This window comes from Lepidochelys kempii, chromosome 1, assembly GCF_965140285.1.
Source record: "Lepidochelys kempii isolate rLepKem1 chromosome 1, rLepKem1.hap1, whole genome shotgun sequence".
In the NCBI taxonomy this organism is placed as follows: Eukaryota; Metazoa; Chordata; order Testudines; family Cheloniidae; genus Lepidochelys; species Lepidochelys kempii.
This window is the reverse complement of record NC_136380.1, coordinates 29,537,997-29,558,075: the sequence shown is the minus strand read 5'-3', so window position 1 is coordinate 29,558,075 and position 20,079 is coordinate 29,537,997. Positions and strand designations below refer to the sequence as shown.

Sequence of the window (20,079 nt, the reverse complement as noted above, 5' to 3'; positions counted from 1 at the left end):
GAAATGTGGCAGGGGAATTGTCCTAGAGTTCAGGGGAGGTGCCTTTTCCTGTCTCTATGTAAAACCACCTACATTTCTTCAAGTTACAAGCCTCTGAAAATCACCATTTGTATATGCTCAGAGGGCCTGCTGGAGTCTTGCTCCCAAAATCTCTGAATAGTCCCTCAGCATTGAGCATGCTCCAACTGCATCGAGCTATTTAATATGCCCACTGCAGTGAGCATACTCCCAGACACAGAGCTAGATCTCAGTCCAGCCAGGATGGTACAGAAGCTGCCATCTCTCCCCTTTTGGCTTAGGAGAAGGTGTGCTGGGCTTTAGGAGGAGACGAAGGGCATGTCTACACTGCTCCACAAGTCGCACTATGGAGGTGTAAATAGCAGTGCGCACCACGGTGGTGCATCATAACTCCCCTGTGTGGATGCTGCAGGCATGAACTAACAGGTTCCTAGTTCATGTTACCATGTAGTCCTCTTCAAACGTGATTATATTAATGTGAAGTAGGAACCTCTTAATTCACACCTGCAGCATTATAGTGCAGCACTTCGGTGCGCACTGCTATTCACACCCCTGTAGTCCAAACACCTTTAGTCTCAGCTCCTCCACTGACTAATGTTGCATAATTTGGTGCATATTCCAACACATATTCTTGAGAGAGGCCTCATACCTCGACTACTTTAGGAGATAGGCAAGTATCATTCCCCATAATTTTTACAGATAGGGTAACTGAGAAGTTGCACAAAGTCACCTCGGGCCGGGTTTCCCTTCGTGGCTCCCTGATTCTAGGCTGGGGAGGGCAAACTATGGCCCACGGGCTGGATCCGACCTGTCAGGGCTTTCAATCTGCACCACGGTGCTGGCAATCCAGCAGGCCAGCAGGACTAAGGCAGGCTCTCTGCCTACCCTGGCCCCGTGCCGCTCCCGGAAGTGGCTGGCACCATGTCCCTGCAGCCCCTGGGTACCACCTGCAGGTACCATCCCCCGGCAGCTCCCATTGGCTGGGAATGAGGAACTGCGGCCAATGGGAGCTTCGGGGGGTGGTACCTGCAGGTGAGGGCAGCACCCCAACCCCTTGTCCTGAGCCCCTTCTTGCACACTGCACCCTTCCCACATCCTGCATTCCCTCCCGCACCCTAACCCCCTGCCCCAGCCTTACATTCATGGCCCTGCATACAATTTCCACACCCAGATTGGCCCTTGGGCTAAAAAGTTTGCCCGCTCCTGTTCTAGTCTGATAAGAACGGCCATACTGGGTCAGACCAAAGGTCCATCAAACCCAGTATCCTGTCCTCTGACAGTGGCCAATGGCAGGTGCTCCAAAGGGAATGAACAAACAGGTTATCATCAAGTGATCTGTGCCCTGTCACCCAATCCCAGCTTCTGGCAAACAGAGGCTAGGGACACCATTCCTGCCCATCCTGGTTAATAGCCATTGATGGACCTAACTTCCACAAATCTGTCTAGCTCCCTTTTGAACCCCATTATCATATTGGCTTTCACAACATCCTCTGGCAAGGAGTTCCAGAGGTTCACAGTGCGTTGCACAAAAAAATACTTTCTTGTGTTTGTTTTAAGCCTGCTACCTATTAATTTCATTTGGTGGCCCCTTGTTCTCGTATTATGAGGAGTAAATAACACTTTCTTATTTACTTTCTCTATACCACTCATTATTTTATAGACCTCTATCATATCCCCCCTTAGTTGCCTCTTTTCCAAGCTGAAAAGTCCCCGTCTTATTAATCTCTCCTCATACGGAAGCCGTTCTATACCTCTAATCATTTTTGTTGCCCTCTTCTGAACCTTTTCCAATTCCAATATATCTTTTTTTGAGATGGGGCAACCACATCTGCAAACAGTATTCAAGGTGTGGGCATACCATGGATTTATGTAGAGGCAATATGATATTTTCTGTCTTATTATCTATCCCTTTCTTGACGATTCCCAACATTCTGTTCCCTTTTTTGACTGCCGCTGCACATTGAATGGATGATTTCCGAGAACTATCCACAATGACTCCAAGATCTCTTTCTTGTGTGGTAACAGCTAATTTAGACCCCATCATTGTATATGTATAGTTAGGATTATGTTTTCCAATGTGCATTACTTTGCATTTATCAACATTAAATTTCATCTGCCATTTTGTTGCCCAGTCACCCAGTTTTGTGAGATCCTTTTGTAGCTCTTCGCAGTCTGCCTGGGACTTAACTATGTTGAGTAGTTTTGTATCATCTGCAAATTTTGCCACCTCACTGTTTACCCCTTTTTCCAGATCATTTATGAATATGTTAAATGGGACTGGTCCCAGTACAGATCCCTGGGGGACACTGCTATTTACCTCTCTCCATTCTGAAAACTGACCATTTATTCCTACCCTTTGTTTCCTATCTTTTAACCAGTTACCAATCTGAGGGCCAGGATGACCCCAGGCATAAATTAGAGCATCCCCAGAGGCTGTAGTGTTATACAGAGGCTGTAGCAGAGGCTAGAATCTGGCAGGAGGACTCTAGTATGGTAGACCCATCTCTTAGCTGCTTAGCTACACTTCTTTCAAAAGGAATGTGTCAAATGTATGTGCTTGGCTTTGCTGTCTGTAACCACTTGACCACACTCCCCTCCAGTGTCAGGAATAGGATCCAAGATTCCTTATTCACAACATTCCTTTGATGTCTTTCAAACAGTTATGCAAGTCATTGGCAAAGTGTGTGTCCCATTCCCCTCTATTGGCTGGTCCACATAGGGGATAACAGGCTACTCCACTGCTAATTATTATTTTAGCTCAAATGGAGGAGGTCTTTTTTGTGGCTGTACATAGAAAACATTTTATGAAAAGAACGTTAAGGTTGCAGAGTCAAGCAATCAGAAGTTAGAAAATGCCAGAATTAAAGTTGCCTATGCAACCTTAATTCCACCCCCTTGTATGTATACATTATGGTAAAGTCTTCAATTAGATAATCACATATGACTTATTCTAGAGGGCTCCTGTCTCTGTCAATGCAGAGGATGGATAGAGAGATTTCTAAGACAAGAAAAAGGTATTTCCTTCTTTTTAAGGACCAGACTGGGGCCCGGCAGAGTCATCCACAGATTTTCTATGTGATTTTGGGCAAGACTATCATAACACAAAGAGACTGACTTTTCAGCTTTAACATTCTTTTACCATAGTTTCAGCATATAATAGTCTAGTAGTTTTGTGTGACTCATTGTAACATATGACATGTTGGAAAAACATGTAGAAGAAAGATGTGATCTCCCCATCCCTTTGTTATAAATCACTGATGTTAGTGATGACAAAGATCATCCAACTCATCTCCCTGCCAACACAGGAAATGTATAAGGCTTTGGTTATGTGCAGCATATGTTTGACAAGAGTTGGGGTTATGAAAAAGCATATTTTTTTCATTTAAATATGCACATAACCAGCCTTGCTCTTATTTCAGTTTTGAAGGGAGTTTAGTGTTTGTGAAAGGTGCCATCTTGAAAGCCTAGAACAGTGAAATCCTCTGTTTATGCACAGAAGAGATGCAGCATGGGCAGTAGCAGGGCGAGCTTCCGTCCTTTGCCCTGCCAGTGGGCCTTAGCACTGACATCTCCAGACACGCAAAGACTTAGGTCAAATCAGTCCTCAAAAAGCTCTGCTGAGACTGACAAAAGAGAAGCCAGCTAATGCTAACTGTGAGGGTCATTGTTGTGATGTGTACTCTTCTCCACAAAGAATTGGACTAAGACCACCGTTAAATCATGTTGCATAGTCTATGAACAGTCATCAGATACTGATGATGGTGACTACTGATCACAAGTGACCTGAGCTGAATGTGAACTGGTGATGAGCAGAGAAGCATTTGTGAAGGATTTATGATGACTCCTCTCAAATAGTATCACATGATATTAGTTGGCAGAATTGCCCACCCATGCCTCCACATGCCAGTGGCTCCATTTCTTCAGAACCTGGTTCTGCAACCGTTAGTTACTGACAGTAACCTTTACTCATACAGCTGCAGTGATCCTACACATGGGAATAAGCAAATACTTCTCTATGTGAATAAGAGTCACCAAATTGGGCTCTTATATATTAATATACAGATGTCCACATCACATTTGGTGTCCTTCTTATTATCATTCTTCTTATTTATATCAATCCATACGTGGGTTCTGTAGATATACAGAAAGACAAGGTCCCTGCCTGAAGAGCTAATGGTCTAACTGACGCCTGATCTACTCTTGAAATTAGTCCCAGTTGCAGCCGTTGGTTCATTTACGCTGCACTGCTATAAACTCCAGTCATACACAAGGAAAGTTGCTATTTTCACTGGCAGAGCTTAACCTGAGTTGAACCCAGGGTAAGCGCAACCAGTTTCGAACATGACTGTCCTGATCTACACTAGAGGTTTACACTGTTGCAGCTGCACTGGTGGTGGAAATTGGGCCTAATTCCAAGTGTAGACCAGGCCATAGACAGGCATCAAAGATATTGAATGAAAGTGTGGGTGGATGGGAGGAGTTAAATAATGGGTTGAGAGAAAAGGGAGAGGGAGGAAAAGCTCTTTGGAAGGATTTTTTGTTTAACCCTCTGAACTTAGCTACATTAAAACAATGTGCCCTGGAGTAAATGTATCAGTGTAGTTACACCAGTGTGCCGACCCCGAATGTTAGCCATGCTGCAAAGTGGGGATTACCCCAGATTAAGTTACACCAGTGAATCCCGCACTTTGTGCTGCTCAGACTGTCTCCACTGGGGTTTGTCCCAGTATCACTACATTGATGCAGATACACTTGTGCAAACCTGCCTTAATGTAGGCAGTGTAGTTGTAGCCGTGTTGGTCCCAGAATATTAGAGGGACAAGGTGGGTGAGATAATATCTTTGATTGGACCAACTTCTGTTTGTGAGAGAGACAAGCTTTCAAGCCACACAGAGCTCTTCTTCAGGTCTGGGAGAGGTCCCAGTGTCACAGCAAAATGCCAGATGGAACAGATTGTTAGCATAACTAGTTAGCAAATAATGAAAGGGACGGTTCAAGGTAGAGTGGTCTGTTAACAACTCTGCAGCATAGGACAAAAAGAAGGGATTAGTGGGATACAGATTGTTGTGAGAAATCATAAATCTAGTGCTTCTGTTCAGTCCATGATTTTTAGTTTCAAAGGCCTTGTCTACACTACACAGTTTTGTCAACAAAAGTCAGCTTTTGTCAGCAAAACAGTGGAGGTGTAAACACTGAAATGCTCCTCCCACCGATGTAACCCTTGCTATGCTGACATAATAAAACCACCTCAATGAGAGGTGTAGGGCTTATGTTGGTGTAGTTAGGGCCACACTGCATTCCTTACATTGGCTGTTGGCTATTGTTTTTGTCAATTTCACGGCTCCACTGAAGCTGTGAAATTCACAAGAAAGCCAGCTAGAGCCCAGCTGTCCCCCACTTCCCTGGAGAACTGGCCGGTTGGACCCCGCTCCTGCTGGAAGCCGGAGTGAGAACTCTGGGTGGCTGGATCCCGTTCCCAACTGAGAACAGGGAGGCAAGAAGCCCTGGGTGGCTTCCCTACCTCCTCAGCTCCTGGCTGGGAAGGTGGCTATCTTGTGAATTTCACATCTCTGGAGCCGTGAAATTGACAAGGCTACCTTGCTCCGGGCAGGAAGTGGGTGGGTGTCTGAGAAGCTGGGGCAGCTGCACTCTGCTCCCTGGGGGCAAGAAGCCCTGGGAGGCTTCTCCCCCACTTCTCATTCCTGGTGGGGAATGGGGAGGTGAGAAGCCTAGGCGGCTTCCCCCACTCCTGGCGGGGAACAGGGAGGCAAGAAGCCCCAGGTGACTTCCGTCCCCCACCGCCACCCTGGTGTGGAATGGAGAGCTGGGGGGCGGGGGTCAGTCCACTGGGAGCTTGTGGGGCAGCCAGGCTCCTGGTAGGGAGCTGAGAAACCAGGCTCGTAGCTCCCCACACAACCCCTCTTAGGCTGGGGGAAATGCTCCTGGTGAGGATGTGCACCACCAACCCCATGAGAGTAGTGTGGCCATCAGCCACTGCAGTAATTAATGTGGCGGCTGTAAGTCTACCTAACATAGGTCGACTTATCTTTGTAGTGTAGATGTAGCCTAGCAGAGTGATGAAGTGGAGCTTCAATTCATTTCTGGCTTATTACAATAACCTGCAACCCACTAACCCCCTCTTTTTGTCCTATGACTGCAGAGGTGTTAACAGGTCGCTCTATCTTAAACAGTCCCTTACAACATGTGCTTACTATTTATGCTAAAGAAACTGGTCCACCTTACATTTTGCTGTGGTGCTGGGAGTACCTTTCCCTGACCTGACGACAACTCTTGGCTTGTCTACGCTACCACTTACTTCGTTATAACTTACGTTGCTCAGGGGTGTGAATAATCCATATCCCTGAGCAATATAAGTTACACCAACCTAAGTACCAGTACAGACAGTGCTATGTCAGCGGGAGAGCTTCTCCAGCTGACACAACTACCGTTTCTCATGGAGGTGGAGTAATTAAGTTGATGGGTGAGCTCTCCTGTCAGCTTAAAGCGTCTTCATCAGATGTGCTACTCTCTCCCACCAACCAAAGTTGGTCCCATAAGAGATATTACCTCACCTACCTTGCCTCTTTAATGTAGGCAAGGCCTTTGGGAAACAGCCAGTCATAGCAGTTTTGTTTTTCTCTTGCTCCTCTTTTTCTGCTTCCTAAATAGACTATAAAGTTGGTCAAATGGGACGGACATTCCCCCCACCAAACTGTGTCCTGCATCTTGCAGGAGAACAGGCTGGAGTGGGAACTGGACGTGCTTTCTTCTCTAGAACAATAAGCTATCGATGAACAGAGATGCGAAGGACTGAGTGGTTACAGAGACTGAATTATGCTCTTGCCCGTAGGCACACTCATTTCTGGAATGGCACGCTGGTGACGAGTGAGCAGCCCCTGCCCATGCAATAGTGTTTTTGCTGAGATAGGGCTCAAATTTCCAGGGCTATAAATATGGAATATTTCATGAGAGTTGCCATCTCTTTTTACAATTGCCTTGTGATGGGGAAGATTTTGCTTGTTTGAGCAGGATTATCCTTTTCATGTCTTTCCCACCCTCTTTTTATACCTCTGTCATCATACACCAGCCAAACTTCAGGATGCAGAATATTGATTTAATGCAAATTAGATGGGGAAAAAGCCAGTCGGGGTCAGTTTTTGTCTGTTAGATGAAAATAATATCCCCAGAGCGCTCATCTGGTCAGAAGACAGCAGAAGTGGCTAACATTAATATACCTGAATGTTTTAATGTAAACTAATGTAAAATACAGAAAAAACTCTGGAATCTTGGATTGTCATCGATAAGGAATGGAAACCTAAAGAGAATAAGCAAATGGCCCTCAGATATTTCCAAGTTCCTAACCAACTGCTGATTTTTTCTTAGCTGCAAAGTTCCTGAATTCTCCTTTCTGCTCAGTGGAACTAGAGAAGATAAGTATTCAGTCGGCTGGAGCAAGAAGCCAGCAGGAGTGCAGGAGTGTACTCTAATAAGAGTCTTCCTAAGGGTGACTGCATTCAATACTTTGCTAAGATTTGATTTTCTGTGGCTTTAGTTGTCTTTGCACTGGGACAGCTATTTTTTCCTCCTCCTCTTTTTGCAAGTGGTACATGATTGTAGACAAATAGTTGTCATTTCACATCTGGGACTCCTACTTTACTCAACACTAGCTGCTAAGTTAAATTAGTACTTTGATCTGAAAGCCAGTTTTCTATTATTTGCCATGGTTAGCAGAGTGTATCACAAATGTGATAAACTCTGCTCAATCAATCAGAGCATTGATTTTTACTTTTAATTTTATGTTACTTAACAGCTCATTCACAAAAGTTAAACTTGTCTGCCTCAGACTGGAGCTTTGAACTTCATTAATGTGCATTTTTAGGATTAGTTTATTTCTTTCATTGGGAGCTTTAATGGTTTAACCTTTCACTCTAGGAATCTGTTTAACAAATGGAAAATAATTAAAAAGTGGATGCAGAAAGGCCACTGCACTGTCAAAAGATATTGGATATCTGTTGTTCATGAACAGAACAGTTGTCTCCCAAGACACCATTAGAGCTAAAGAAAGCTCTGTATTAAAAATCTTGGACTTGTTTGAATAGGTATTTTCTGTGATATTCTGTGCCAGGGAAGGCTGACGTGTTGAGTAGGTGATGGCTTGCCGTAGGAGGCTGTTGAGACAATTTTTGGAGGCACCAAGCCCCATAAACTTGGAGAGAAACAGGAGACCATTCAGCTCCCATTTGGTGGCCCTCAACAATGAATTCCTTTGAATTTCTAACCCTCAGTTCACATTCACATGTCATTTTGAAGGGCCCAGAAATTACTACAGCCCAAGAAATGACTGAAGTGCCCTGCACAGCTAGGACTGTGGGGGTTGGTGGAGAGGTTAGTCAAGAAAAACAAAACAAAAATAAACCAGGAAAATACTGCTGTGAAACTATGTTCCCCTCCACTGGAAACCATCTTCATTTCCTTGGTGGCCTTCGTTATTTAAAAAGGACCTAATCTTTTGGCCATAAACCTTTTTAAAGCTCTCCAAGCCAGTGGCAAGTAGGTAAGTGGATTTTTCAAGCCTTGTTATGCTTACATGAAACATACAAGATGCAACAGAGGGTGAATTTTATTTACTTTGCTTGCTTGCTTGTGTTCGTTCAAGGCTTGGAAAGCTATCACTGGAAGGCACTTGCATTGTACATTTTATCAGATGGTGGTCCTCCAGAACAGAGAAAGGCACAGCCTAATATTCTCTGGCTTAATTATAATTGGAATGAGAGTTTTGTTATCTTAAAGCAGGTTGAGAGACTGTCTTCAGCCTGATGTTCTGTTCTAAACTGAATGGAACGCTGTGAGATAATTCCTGTGGGTGGATTGGCCATTGTACAGAATGTTGGATCCCTTGGATGTACCATTTTGAAGTGATCCATATGCCTTTGGTGTTTTGTTCAATTTCCATTTTCACTTGTAACAGCCAAAAGATTAAGACACAGGCATTTCCCTGGGATTAATGACATGCTGGGCTGAATGGTTGTATTCAGCCCATCTGGTCATTAATCCCCAGAAAAGGCCCTATGGCTCAGTCCTGCAGTTGTCCTGCCATTATGCTCCATAGATAGTCTGATCATGGTATCCCCAGTGATTCTAAAGTAATCAACAAAAGCCCATTTACTCACTCAGTTTATAATTTATTACATTTTCAGTAAGAAACATAGCACAAAAATCCTTCCAAAGTGCTGTTGAAATAGTCCTAAATGACAGCTGAAAATCTCTTCGAAGATGTACAATATTTGCAGAGCACTGTGGGATTTATCTAGTAAACGTAATTACTGTTTTATTGTTGATCTAATTTAGCATTAAGGAAACAGAAGCATCTTGCTAGCAAAATTCCAGAAAAACAATGCCCTCAAAATCTGCTCTGTCTCTGTAGGAAATGTTTTGATTAGTGGAGAAATTAATGCACCAGTGATCAATTATTTTGTTCTTAAATAAGCATCCAGGGCTTGATTTTGCAACCATTTGAGCGAGTGAAGAGCTCTCGCTGACTTCAATGGTGCAGAATTGGGCCTCTGGTATTTATTGTAGCGAAGGCAAGGAGACTCCCACTTCCTCCTCCTCTCCCCCCCCCCCCCGAGATCCTTTAATACCCATTTTACAGTATTCTGAGCTAAGAATAGATTTTAATACATACACTGTGGTAACATTGTCATATGGAGTTTCACTCGAAAGATTAAATGCCATGGACAAGCTACACAAGGCAGTGGAGAACAGTAAATTCAGGAGGAGAGACTAACTTTGTGCAAAGGTAGCAGATAGATCAAGGAGGAAGATAGGGGAGGAGGCTGTGATACTCTCTTTCGGTGTCCAGAACTGTAAGCCCCTGTGTTACCTCCTGCCTCAGCAAGAGAGAGCTTTGCTGGAGCTTAAACTCTGTGTGTCAGCTCCCTGTCACACCAGTCTGTCCACTGCCCCAGCAAACCCCTTGAGACTCTGTCAGTCTTAACCTTGTCTTGCAGGTGAACCCCAGTTCCTGAACACCCTGAAAGAGCATTCCTCTGCAGCCCTATCATAGAAATTGCCAAGTCCGCTGACTCCAAAGACGCAGGCTACACGCCAGAGGATGCACACCTTACTTTAATGTAATAGCACTGAGATGGATTTATTATAAAACAAGAATAAGATTATTAATAAAGACCAGCAAACTAAGTGATACTAAGCAGAGAGAATAGAAACAGAAAATAGTTATGTATAAAACATGCTTCCTAGTGTCTAAAATTTAACAGATTACAATCCTGGTCTCAGGCAATTTTGCACCTACAGTCATTTTTCAGCGTCCGCAACCCACATGGTTGGGGGATCCTCCTGTCACGGATTCCAAGAGCACAGCCCCTTTTGTCCCTTAAGTGATGGGTAACAAAGGAGTCCCCTTTCTTCCCTTTTATAGTCCAGAAAATCTTTGAAATGTGTTCTTTGATGGGTAAATCCAGACAAAGTTCCTCTTCCCTGCTGCTTGTTCTTCGGGGTGTAGGCGCCCAGGCCCTCCTTCATCCTCTGGTCAGTTTGCTTTCTCAATTAGCTTGACCACAGTGTTTACCTTAGATGCAAATATATGTTCATTGTCCTTCGCTTGTAATCAAGCCATGCTATTTTCTCATCCGTCTGTCAGCTTGATCCATGTGGGCAGGTAAATCCACATTCCTTTGTCTAGGGCAGGCTTGTTTCTCAGCTGCGTTCAAAATGTATTTCCAGTCCACGTACACAACTCTATATACACAACCCGTACATGCATCCCACAGTGATATTTGTGACCAGCATGTCACCAGTTTTTATATGCTACCTTACAAGACATTGTTTGGCTAGATATCCTGACAACAGTGTGTTCGGTGCGCCCTTGTCAGTTGGCATACAGGGGCTCTTAAGGTCACAGAAGCCTTAGACTCTGTCAGGAGAGAGTGTCTTTAGATTCTTGGTATAAGAGCATTGTTGCTTTTTACGTTCTGGGGGGTTAAAGAACATCACATGCAAAAAGAAAGCTCTCTCTCATTATGTACTTTACGGTAGTATCCAGAAAATTGGGTCCCTGTGTTGCCAGGTGCTGCACAGACACACAGTAAGAGACCGTCCCTGTCCTAACAGCTTATGATATAAGGCCCAGATTCAGGGAGGGATCTTTATTCAGGACAGAATTGAAGTACGCACTTACGCTCAGAAGAACTGCATTTTTTTTTCAAAACCATTTTGGCTGTAATAATCAGAAATATGATTTCCTTGCATAACCCATTAAAGTAGTTAATTAGATAACAAGTTTACTGAGGGAGCTTAAAGGGTTACTGGCCTTTTGATACTAGATTTTGAATCCATGGATGTTTTATCAGCAAATAAATTGTTAACTGGAAGATTAATTTTTTTAAATCCATTTTTAGCCCACTCCCTTCTCTGCTCACCCTCTTCCCCTCCCCCCCCCCCCCCCACACACTGTCCCAGCTGTCAGTGACAGGCCATTGAGCAATGTAAAATTGACAGGGAGCTCTGAAAAACGAATGGGTGAGAGTTTAGAGATTGGGAATGCAAAAGGGATTATTACTATTTATAATGTCTGTTCTGGTATTCTGAGGGCCAACTGAGACTGGCAGCCACAGGGTGGGGGAAATGGGTATAATGTATAAGCACAGCGAACAGAGTGATGGTTTGCAAATGCCATGTTAGTGCCACCATTTTGGTCCTTTTTGGTGTGTGTTTTGTTGTTGTTGTTTAAAACCTTTTCGGTGGGGGCTTAGTGAGGAGGGGATTAGCTGGATGGGAAAACCGACAAAAAGGTCAAGTTTAGCTTTGTAAAAGGAGGCTGTTAATCCTGACCATAATGTTGCAGTAGCCATTAAATAGCAGTTTCACATGGGAACCTGTAACCTCCCCTTAAGTTGTGTAACACAAGGAGATGACGGTTGGAGTCAGGACTCAAGTGCACAGGCCAGATTAGACCATGTGGCCTTGGGTTTCATTTCTTGATGATTTACTGTGCAGATTTTGCTGCTCTGAAGTCAGGTAGAAACAACACAAAAAAATTATGTGTATAAACAACTGAGATTTCCTCCCTTTGTCTCCTCCTACTGCCAGCTTCGTAACTGCTTTCTGCCCCAATGGTTGGGGCAGGCTTTCCTTTTTCCTGTGTACTAAGCCCTCTTCCTTTTTCTCCATCAATATCCTGTTTAGAATCCACTTTTTTGGGGTGATCTCCTTACATGGAGCTCATTGTCAATTCCTCTATGAGTGTGGGGTTGAGAAATGCTCTCCCCAGCTTCATGTTTGGTTTGCCTGTATTACGGCCCAGTACTGCTCATTCTTACTACTGGGCACTGTCCTGTTAATGTCAATGGGAGAATAAAGAAAAGGAGGACTTGTGGCACCTTAGAGACTAACAAATTTATTTGAGCATAAGCTTTCGTGAGCTACAGTTCACTTCATCGGATAGTAGCACTGCCTCTGGCAGAAGTGTTAAAAGCATCAAACCCTTAAATTGCCAACTGTTTGGGGGTGGGGAGCTTTTCCTGTGTTTTGCATAATGTTTTGTACACGTGTGGTGATCTGTGTTGTAATGATGTTCTCCCGTGATGAAGTTGTCAATTAATACCGAAATTATAAAGAATAATTGGCCCAAAGCTGCTCTGTCACGCTGGAGTAAATGCAGAGTCAACCCATTGACTTCAGTGAAGTTATTGCAGGTTTTCTCTGGTGTGACCGAGAGCAGAATTGGACATAATAATAGGACCCAAGTTGCATTTCTTTACTTTTGCACTTGCTGAGTTGGCTGGTAATAAAGACAGTGCTGCATATTTTTTTCACAGCCTCATTCTAATGCATTTTAAAAAAAATTGCCTCTTTCCCAAGAAGTCTTTGATTTTGTTAGTCTTTTCTTGCATGCGTAAATCTCTTCTCAGAAAATCCTGGAACATACTTTTTTTTCTGGGTGTTATTTTGCAGAATGCAGGAAAGTTATTTTTCCTGAAGTTCTGCCATTGGCTGATCCTACATGAAAGTTGACCACAGACTTGTGAGGTTCCAGAGCACAATTACAGGCAGGCTTGTTGAATTGCCTTTGCAGGGATTTCCTGATCTCAAATAAAAACAGCTCTTTCTCTTTTCTGTTTGAACAAACAAACAAAAGTCTTCCTCCTGCCTTATCCCGTCCCCACTTGCTATGTGTGCGTGTCTCTCTCTTGTCAGTGTAGCTGATATGTGGTGTTGTTGTAACCATATTGGTCCCAGGATATTAGAGACACAAGGTGGGTAGGTAATATCTTATATTGGACCAACTTCTGTTGGTCAGAGAGACAAGCTTGCAGTTCTGAGTGTAACCACATATCAAAACAAAATGCAGTACTTCTGAGGGTAAGCTCATACTCCAGATATTTCCTGAATAAAGATACCCATACGGAGCCATGCTTGTCTCTCTCACCAACAGAAGTTGGTCCAGTAAAAGATATTACCTCACCTACCTTGTCTCTGTCATTCAGGGAGATGGATTAGCTATGCTGGACTGTCTCCACTAGGGGGCTGTACCAGCATAGGCATTTGTAGATAAGCTCCCTTTGTAGAGGCAGTTATACCAGTGTAAGGTGCTTTATCCTGGTATCGTTCATTTCGCGTTAGTTGAACCAGAATATCGATATGCCTGTGTCTACACTGGGGGAGGGGAGAGGCTTCCACTTTAACTATGCTGGTGTAGCTAAAACAGCAAAACTTTTAAGTGTGACAAGGCATTTGTAATAAGTGACCCAGATCACGCTGACCCAGATCAGGCATTTCTTGTAGACTTATGCCCATTGTCTTCAGTGGGAGTTCTAATTCTGCTCCCACTTACACCAGTATAAATTAGAAGCGACTCCATTGAAGTCGATAGCATTGGACTGGAATGAAATCAGTTTAAGAAAATAATTTGGTCCATTTGATCATGTTTATAGATGAAATAAATGGTGGTGGAAATCACATGTTGGTAAAGGGTTTGATTTGATGTAACATATACACCAGGAGGAGCAGGGTGGTGGCATGAAAAACAGATGGGGGGGGGGGAGGAGTTAGCTTAAACACAATTTTTGTCACAATCACCACCGCTTAAATCATTTCTGAACTGGGCCCACTAGATGTGCAAGGGAAACAGGAGTGGGTCGAGATTTCTGAAGTGCTTGGTCACACTTCAGAGGGGGGGGTTTCTCTCTGCTGCTGGAACACTCAGTATGGAGTTGAGTGATATGAAGACTACTACTCAGGAACTAAAAAGAGGTTTTTAAGTGGAATGCACAAAAGGGAGCAGGACCAGGAGAGAGGAGGGTAATGAATGGGTAGGCACTGGGGCTGTCAAAACTGTGACTTGAGCAAGGAAAAGGAAATTCTGCACTAGCAGGTCGTCTTGATAAATAAGCCCTTCTAAAAGTGTATTTAAAAGGTGGAAAACTGGCATCTGTAGACAGCTAGTATCTATCAGATATCTCTAAAGCAGATAACTTGGTACTGTTGTACTTTTCCTATCTGATCACCAATAGCAAGAAAATTATTTTCCAGAAAAGGGAATGTAAATGTTTCCACCCACTCTTTCGTGCCACTTTCAGTATGGCTGCTCATTAACTTTAACAGTCCTCCTCCTGCCTGCTAATGGATCTAACTTGTGCTAAAGTTTACTTGGGGTTGCACAGACACATCAACCACCCCTCAATCTGCAGTAGTGAGCTTTAATGCATGTTGTCTTAACAAAACTTTTCAGATGACAAGATCTGTCCTGGTTCAGATGCCACAGGCATCAGTGCGTGATGGTGACATCACACGGAACCAAGTGTCCTTTTTTGTTGAAAGGGAAATGGTCAAAAGCATGCACACCCCACATCTGCTAGAAAGTAATTAAGGAATGTTGGGCCAGGACCTGAGCTCTCACTCTGGTCCCTTTGTGCGGCTCCCACTGTGCCCAAGAGGATGGAGAGTTGGAGTGGGGATTCTCCTGTGCAGGGGGAACCCCCAGGTGGCATAAAGATAACATAGATGGTTCTCTGCCCTTCACTCCTGGGCTCCAACCCCCTGACATAGCAAGGACTGGGAGTTGCAAACTCGGACTTTGACCTGGTGTATGACTTGGTCAAGTTACTTGGTCAAAACCCACCTTTGCCATGATGCCTACCAAAAAATTGACAGCAGTTAGGCAGCTGGTGAGCCATGAGCACTGCCTGTTACATTGACCAGTATTGTCTCATTGTTTTCTTGCACTCCCCTGTTGGTGTGTCTGTGGTCTCATATCTTATACTGTAAACTCTGGGTTAAAGAATATCTTTTTGTTCTGTGTCTTTTTGAACAGTGCCTAGCAAAATGGGGGTCCTGGTGCAGGACTATGACTCCTAGGCACTATGACAATACAAATAAATAATAATAACTTGGGGTGGGATTTTCAAAAGTGCCTAAGTGACTTAGAAACACAAGCCCTATTGAAAGTGGAGCATGTGCTCCCAAGTCACTTAGGTACTTTGTAAAATCCCACCATTAATCTCTGTGCCTCAGTTCTTTTATACAGTGAGGATAATCATAGTTACCATAGGAATCTCATGAGGCTTACTCAGTTCATATTTGTGAAGCACCTTGAGATCTCCAGGTGGAAGGTCCTATCAGAGTGCTGAGGGTTTATTACTGTTGATATTATTGACCAATTGCATTACATCAAAAGGGTAAGTACTTTTGATATATGAACATTTAATTTAATTCATTTTTTTTCTGGGGTATTTTTGTGTAGGTCCTGAGGGAGTCTAATAAATTGGCTGAAATGGAAGAACCTCCTTTGTTGCCAGGAGAAACCATTAAAGACATGGGTATGTGAGCATGGCTCTAATTGCTTTTTTTTATTGATTAGACCGAATTTCCATAATCCCTAGTATGTGTTGAATGGAGTCATTGTCAGCCACAGGCATGGGCAAGGCTAACTAACTACAGTGTGCCTAGTACTCAAATTTGTCCTGCAAGTCGGTGTCTAGACCTGTCTGTGTTTCCTTTTACTGAGACAACTGGAAAGTTTGCGATCTTAGGGTTCTTGGGTTTGGTTTTGTTCTGGCTTTTTTCATTCAGGCTCTTTGATGTGATTGAGCACAGTAGGTTTGCTGATGAATTCCATGGAATGAAATTCTAACCAAACCTCGCATGCTTTGTTTTGTCTCGGGGGTTCTAAAATGGGACATCTCATAAATAACAGCATGGATAGTTGACCTGCCATGCTGGTCTTTTCCCTTGCCTCCATTCCCTTCCCCTAAAAAATGACCTTATGTAGTCTTGGAAGAATAGATCGTTGCTGAAAAGTTCATGTCCTTCCCCAAAAAACTCCAAACGTTCAGTAATAAACAGTGGCTGGAGACTGACATTTAAACCAGCGTGTTCCCCCATGGGTGCATGTTATTTCTCACATGTGGGTAGTTGTTAAATATCTTCAGCTATTGAGGGGTTGCAGACATTTCCTAGGAAATCTAAGGACAACTGCTCCGATTTCTTGGCTGAGTAGACATGCTCTGGAGAGCTCCTAGGGAGCCATTTAAATATAGAGTCACTAGTATTTGTATCTGTTTGTAAAATATACTGCAGAGTATATAGATACTAAAAACAAAATACAGAAAGATGGCATGTGCTAAAGGTTATAATAGGGAATTACAGAATTTTTAAACCAATCTACAGGATTCCATAGCTGAGATACCTTTTTCCATTCAGTGCTATTGAGTTTGAGTCCTTTCTGTAGACCCCTATAGGTTTCATTCCTATTCCATTGTATAGAAGTTTTCTATAGGGGTAGATTTTATTTTTGAAAATGTTTTTTGCCCTGTAAATGGTTTAGATTCGCTTCACTATTTTATACCGAGATGCTTTTTTTCCTCCCTATTATTTGGTTTCAAATATTTCCTCTTTTTTTGTAAAATGCCTTTGGGATCTGTAGTTGAAAAACACTCTGTAAGAACTAAGTATTTATTATTTTAATTAGAACTGGCCAAAAGTATTCAAAATTTGCAAATTTAACAAAATGGTTGATCAGAGTTTCAGTGAGAAAACAGGTTGCAATTTTCAACAATTTTTTCCCACAAAAATTTCTCTGCTCCCTCGTTTACTCCAACCCCCGCTTCCACCCTCTCCAAGAACCCTCAAGTAACCAATCAGGACTTTGTCTTGCCCAGGGGCGGGCAAACTTTTTGGCCTGAGGGCCACATCGGGTTTCCAAAATTGTATGGAGGACCAGTTAGGGGAGACTGTGTCTCCCCAAACAGCCAGGCGTGGCCCAGCCACCGCCTCCTATCAGACCCCCCTGCTTCTTGCCCCCGATGGCTCCCTTGGGACTCCTGCCCCATCCAACCCGCCCCGCTCCCTGTCCCCTGACCACTCCCGGACTCCCCACCCCTGACTGACCCCTGCTGCCCCATCCAATCCCCCCTCTCATTCCCGACTGCCCCTCCCCGACCTCTGCCCCATCCAACCCCCCTGCTCCCCACTCTCTGACCACCCTGACCCCTATCCACACCGCCGACCCCTGACCACAGCCCCTGAACTCCTCTGCCCTCTATCCAACCCCCACTCCTCCCTTACCGCGCTGCCTGGGGCACCGGTGGCTGGTGGCGTTACAGCCGCTCCGCCCAGAGCACCGGGTCAGGCCGTGGCTCTGCAGCTGCGCTGCCCGGCCGCCCAGAGCGTTGTGCTGGCAGCGTGGCACACTGAGGCTGCGGGGAAGGGGGAACAGCGGGGGAGGGGCTGGGGGCAAGCCTCCTGGGCCAGGAGCTCAGGGGCTGGGCAGGAGGGTCCCGCGGGCCGTAGTTTGCCCACCTTTGGTCTAGCCTGTCAGTATAGGAACTTATCAATGTAATTTCTGACTTGGCTTAAGGGGTCAGTAATGAGCAACACAGACTGCTTGAGACCACACCCCTGTCCTGCCCCATCGACCTTTGAGCTGAATGCACTTATTCCACCCGGCATCCAACACAGGCACCCTGGGGAACCCAGTGATCCCCACGTGGCAGCCACGCTCTGTTGCCAGACTGCCAGGCAAGCTCTCCCACTGACTTCACTGGGAGTCACATGCCGTGACAAATGGGTCCAGTAGGGTTTTGAAGCTGGAGTTTCTAAAGGAGGTCTGTTCTTTGCAAACTGCTTGGATTTGGCAGCTGTAGTCAATAAGCCTTTTCTGAAAAGATTGTTTGTGCCTCTGATGGTGAAGGAGTGCTGGTACCTCTCATTGCAGAGTGCTGCAAGCCAGTGCTGTTGCACAGAGCCTGCAGAGTGTTTTAGTGACACGAGACGTAGCGTGGCAATGACTGAAGGTGGGGGGGCGGGTAAAAAGCCACTTGACTGTTGGCATTTTTAACTGACAAGAAACAGAAGGGTTGCTACGGGAAGTGTTCCCAGTAGAGAGCCAGCAGCACCGCTTGCCTAGAATGAATGAGAAGCATTGACCGCCTTTTCAGAAGGGGACTGTTTTGAGTCATCATCACTCAAACCAAAAAATAATCGTTTGTGGCAGATTGACTTTATTGCTGAATTAAAGATTAAAATCGTTGGCAGTTGGCAAATAAACTCCTTCAGTCAGATCCACAGCTGGGTAAATTGAAGCCAATGGAGCTATGATGATTTGTACCAATCAAATGCAGAAGTTCACTGTCTCAGAGTTAATTGAAGGATCAGGACCTACGCATGCGAAAAGCAGCCGCGGGAAAAGTGGCTTCTTGCATTTATGACGATATCTGAATTGGTATCACAGCACTGACCAGGATCAATGTTTAGTTTCATGCTGATTTTTACACAACATTAGCTATTTGCCCTTCAGGGCAGTGATGGTCTCTTTTCTATGTTTGTGTCATTCCAACACAACGGGGGCCCCAGTCCTGATTAGGGTGTTTAATAAACTTTAATAGTTTAATAACGTTTTTAAAGTTTTTAAAGTTTAATAAACTTTAATAGTAATCTTTTTTTTTTTTTTTTATGAATCAACTGTGTAGCCATATGTAACTTCTGGTTTCTTCTCTTTGTGAACTGTTTTATTCCCCCCCCCCCTCTTTTTTCTAGTTATAGAATTTACAACACATTTCATCCATCTCATCATATGCACCCATACAAAGATCAAAGGATTGATATTTTTTTTTGCATGCTAGTAATAAAACAAATGTCTCTTAAAATTGCACAGTTGTTCCACAGTGTTTGTGTTAGTGTGGTGCATGATTTTTGCAAAAACTTAGAGACTCTTTCCTTTGCAAACTTCTACCTTATTTCTGGATAAGTATTGACTAGACAGTGATATTGAAAGCAATGTGTGTAACCTAGAGATGTGCTTACATGGTGGTATTTGTAGGCAGGTTCAGTTTCATACCAGAGCACAAATAGCCTTTACTTTGAACCCTTATTTTATAACTGTAATGGAAATTGCACTCATAAATCTGGGCAGGATTGTGCAACCCTTGATCATACCTGGAAGCACTTGCTCATGCAAGGAGTGCCATTGATTTCAGTGGGACTGCCCATGTGAGTAAAAGTGGCAAAACTGTAAATGTAAGTTACTGCTATTAGGTTTTTGCTCCCATAGATTAACCTTAAACTTGCACTAGCTGCGTTTCTCTTTCTTTCACTTATTAGCCAAAGATGTGACTTACATCTGCCCATTCACTGGAGCTGTAAGAGGAACCCTGACTGTTACAAACTACAGGCTATATTTCAAAAGCATGGAAAGGGTAAGCTTTGTAACCATTTGATTCCTTTGTCTTCTGTATGTTCTGAAGCGCTGGACCTGCCGTTATGACTGTAAAAATAGCGGTTATATGTTTTGGTGGTTGGTTTATTTGTTTTTTCCTTTTAAACTAATAAATTTTAACTGTCTCCAGGACCCACCGTTTGTCCTAGATGCTTCTTTAGGTGTGATCAACAGAGTGGAGAAAATTGGGGGTGCTTCCAGCCGTGGTGAGAATTCGTATGGGCTGGAGATTGTATGCAAGGTAAGTGGTCCTGGGGAGAAGATTTCGAAGTGAGCTGTAGCTCACGAAAGCTTATGCTCAAATAAATTGGTTAGTCTCTAAGGTGCCA

The 20,079-nt window shown here is 44.0% G+C and overlaps 1 protein-coding gene across 7 annotated transcripts in view; it reads left to right on the top strand.

The window, feature by feature from the left end:
- MTMR2 (myotubularin related protein 2) overlaps window positions 1–20,079 on the top strand; it is an 81,412-nt gene that overhangs the window by 40,369 nt on the left and 20,964 nt on the right. For all 7 annotated transcript variants that reach the window (XM_073337782.2, XM_073337772.2, XM_073337741.2 and 4 more), the window contains 3 exons: window positions 15,779–15,854; window positions 19,636–19,730; window positions 19,881–19,991. In XM_073337782.2, the coding sequence (XP_073193883.1) occupies window positions 15,779–15,854; window positions 19,636–19,730; window positions 19,881–19,991 (282 nt within the window). The remainder of the gene's footprint in view (window positions 1–15,778; window positions 15,855–19,635; window positions 19,731–19,880; window positions 19,992–20,079) is intronic.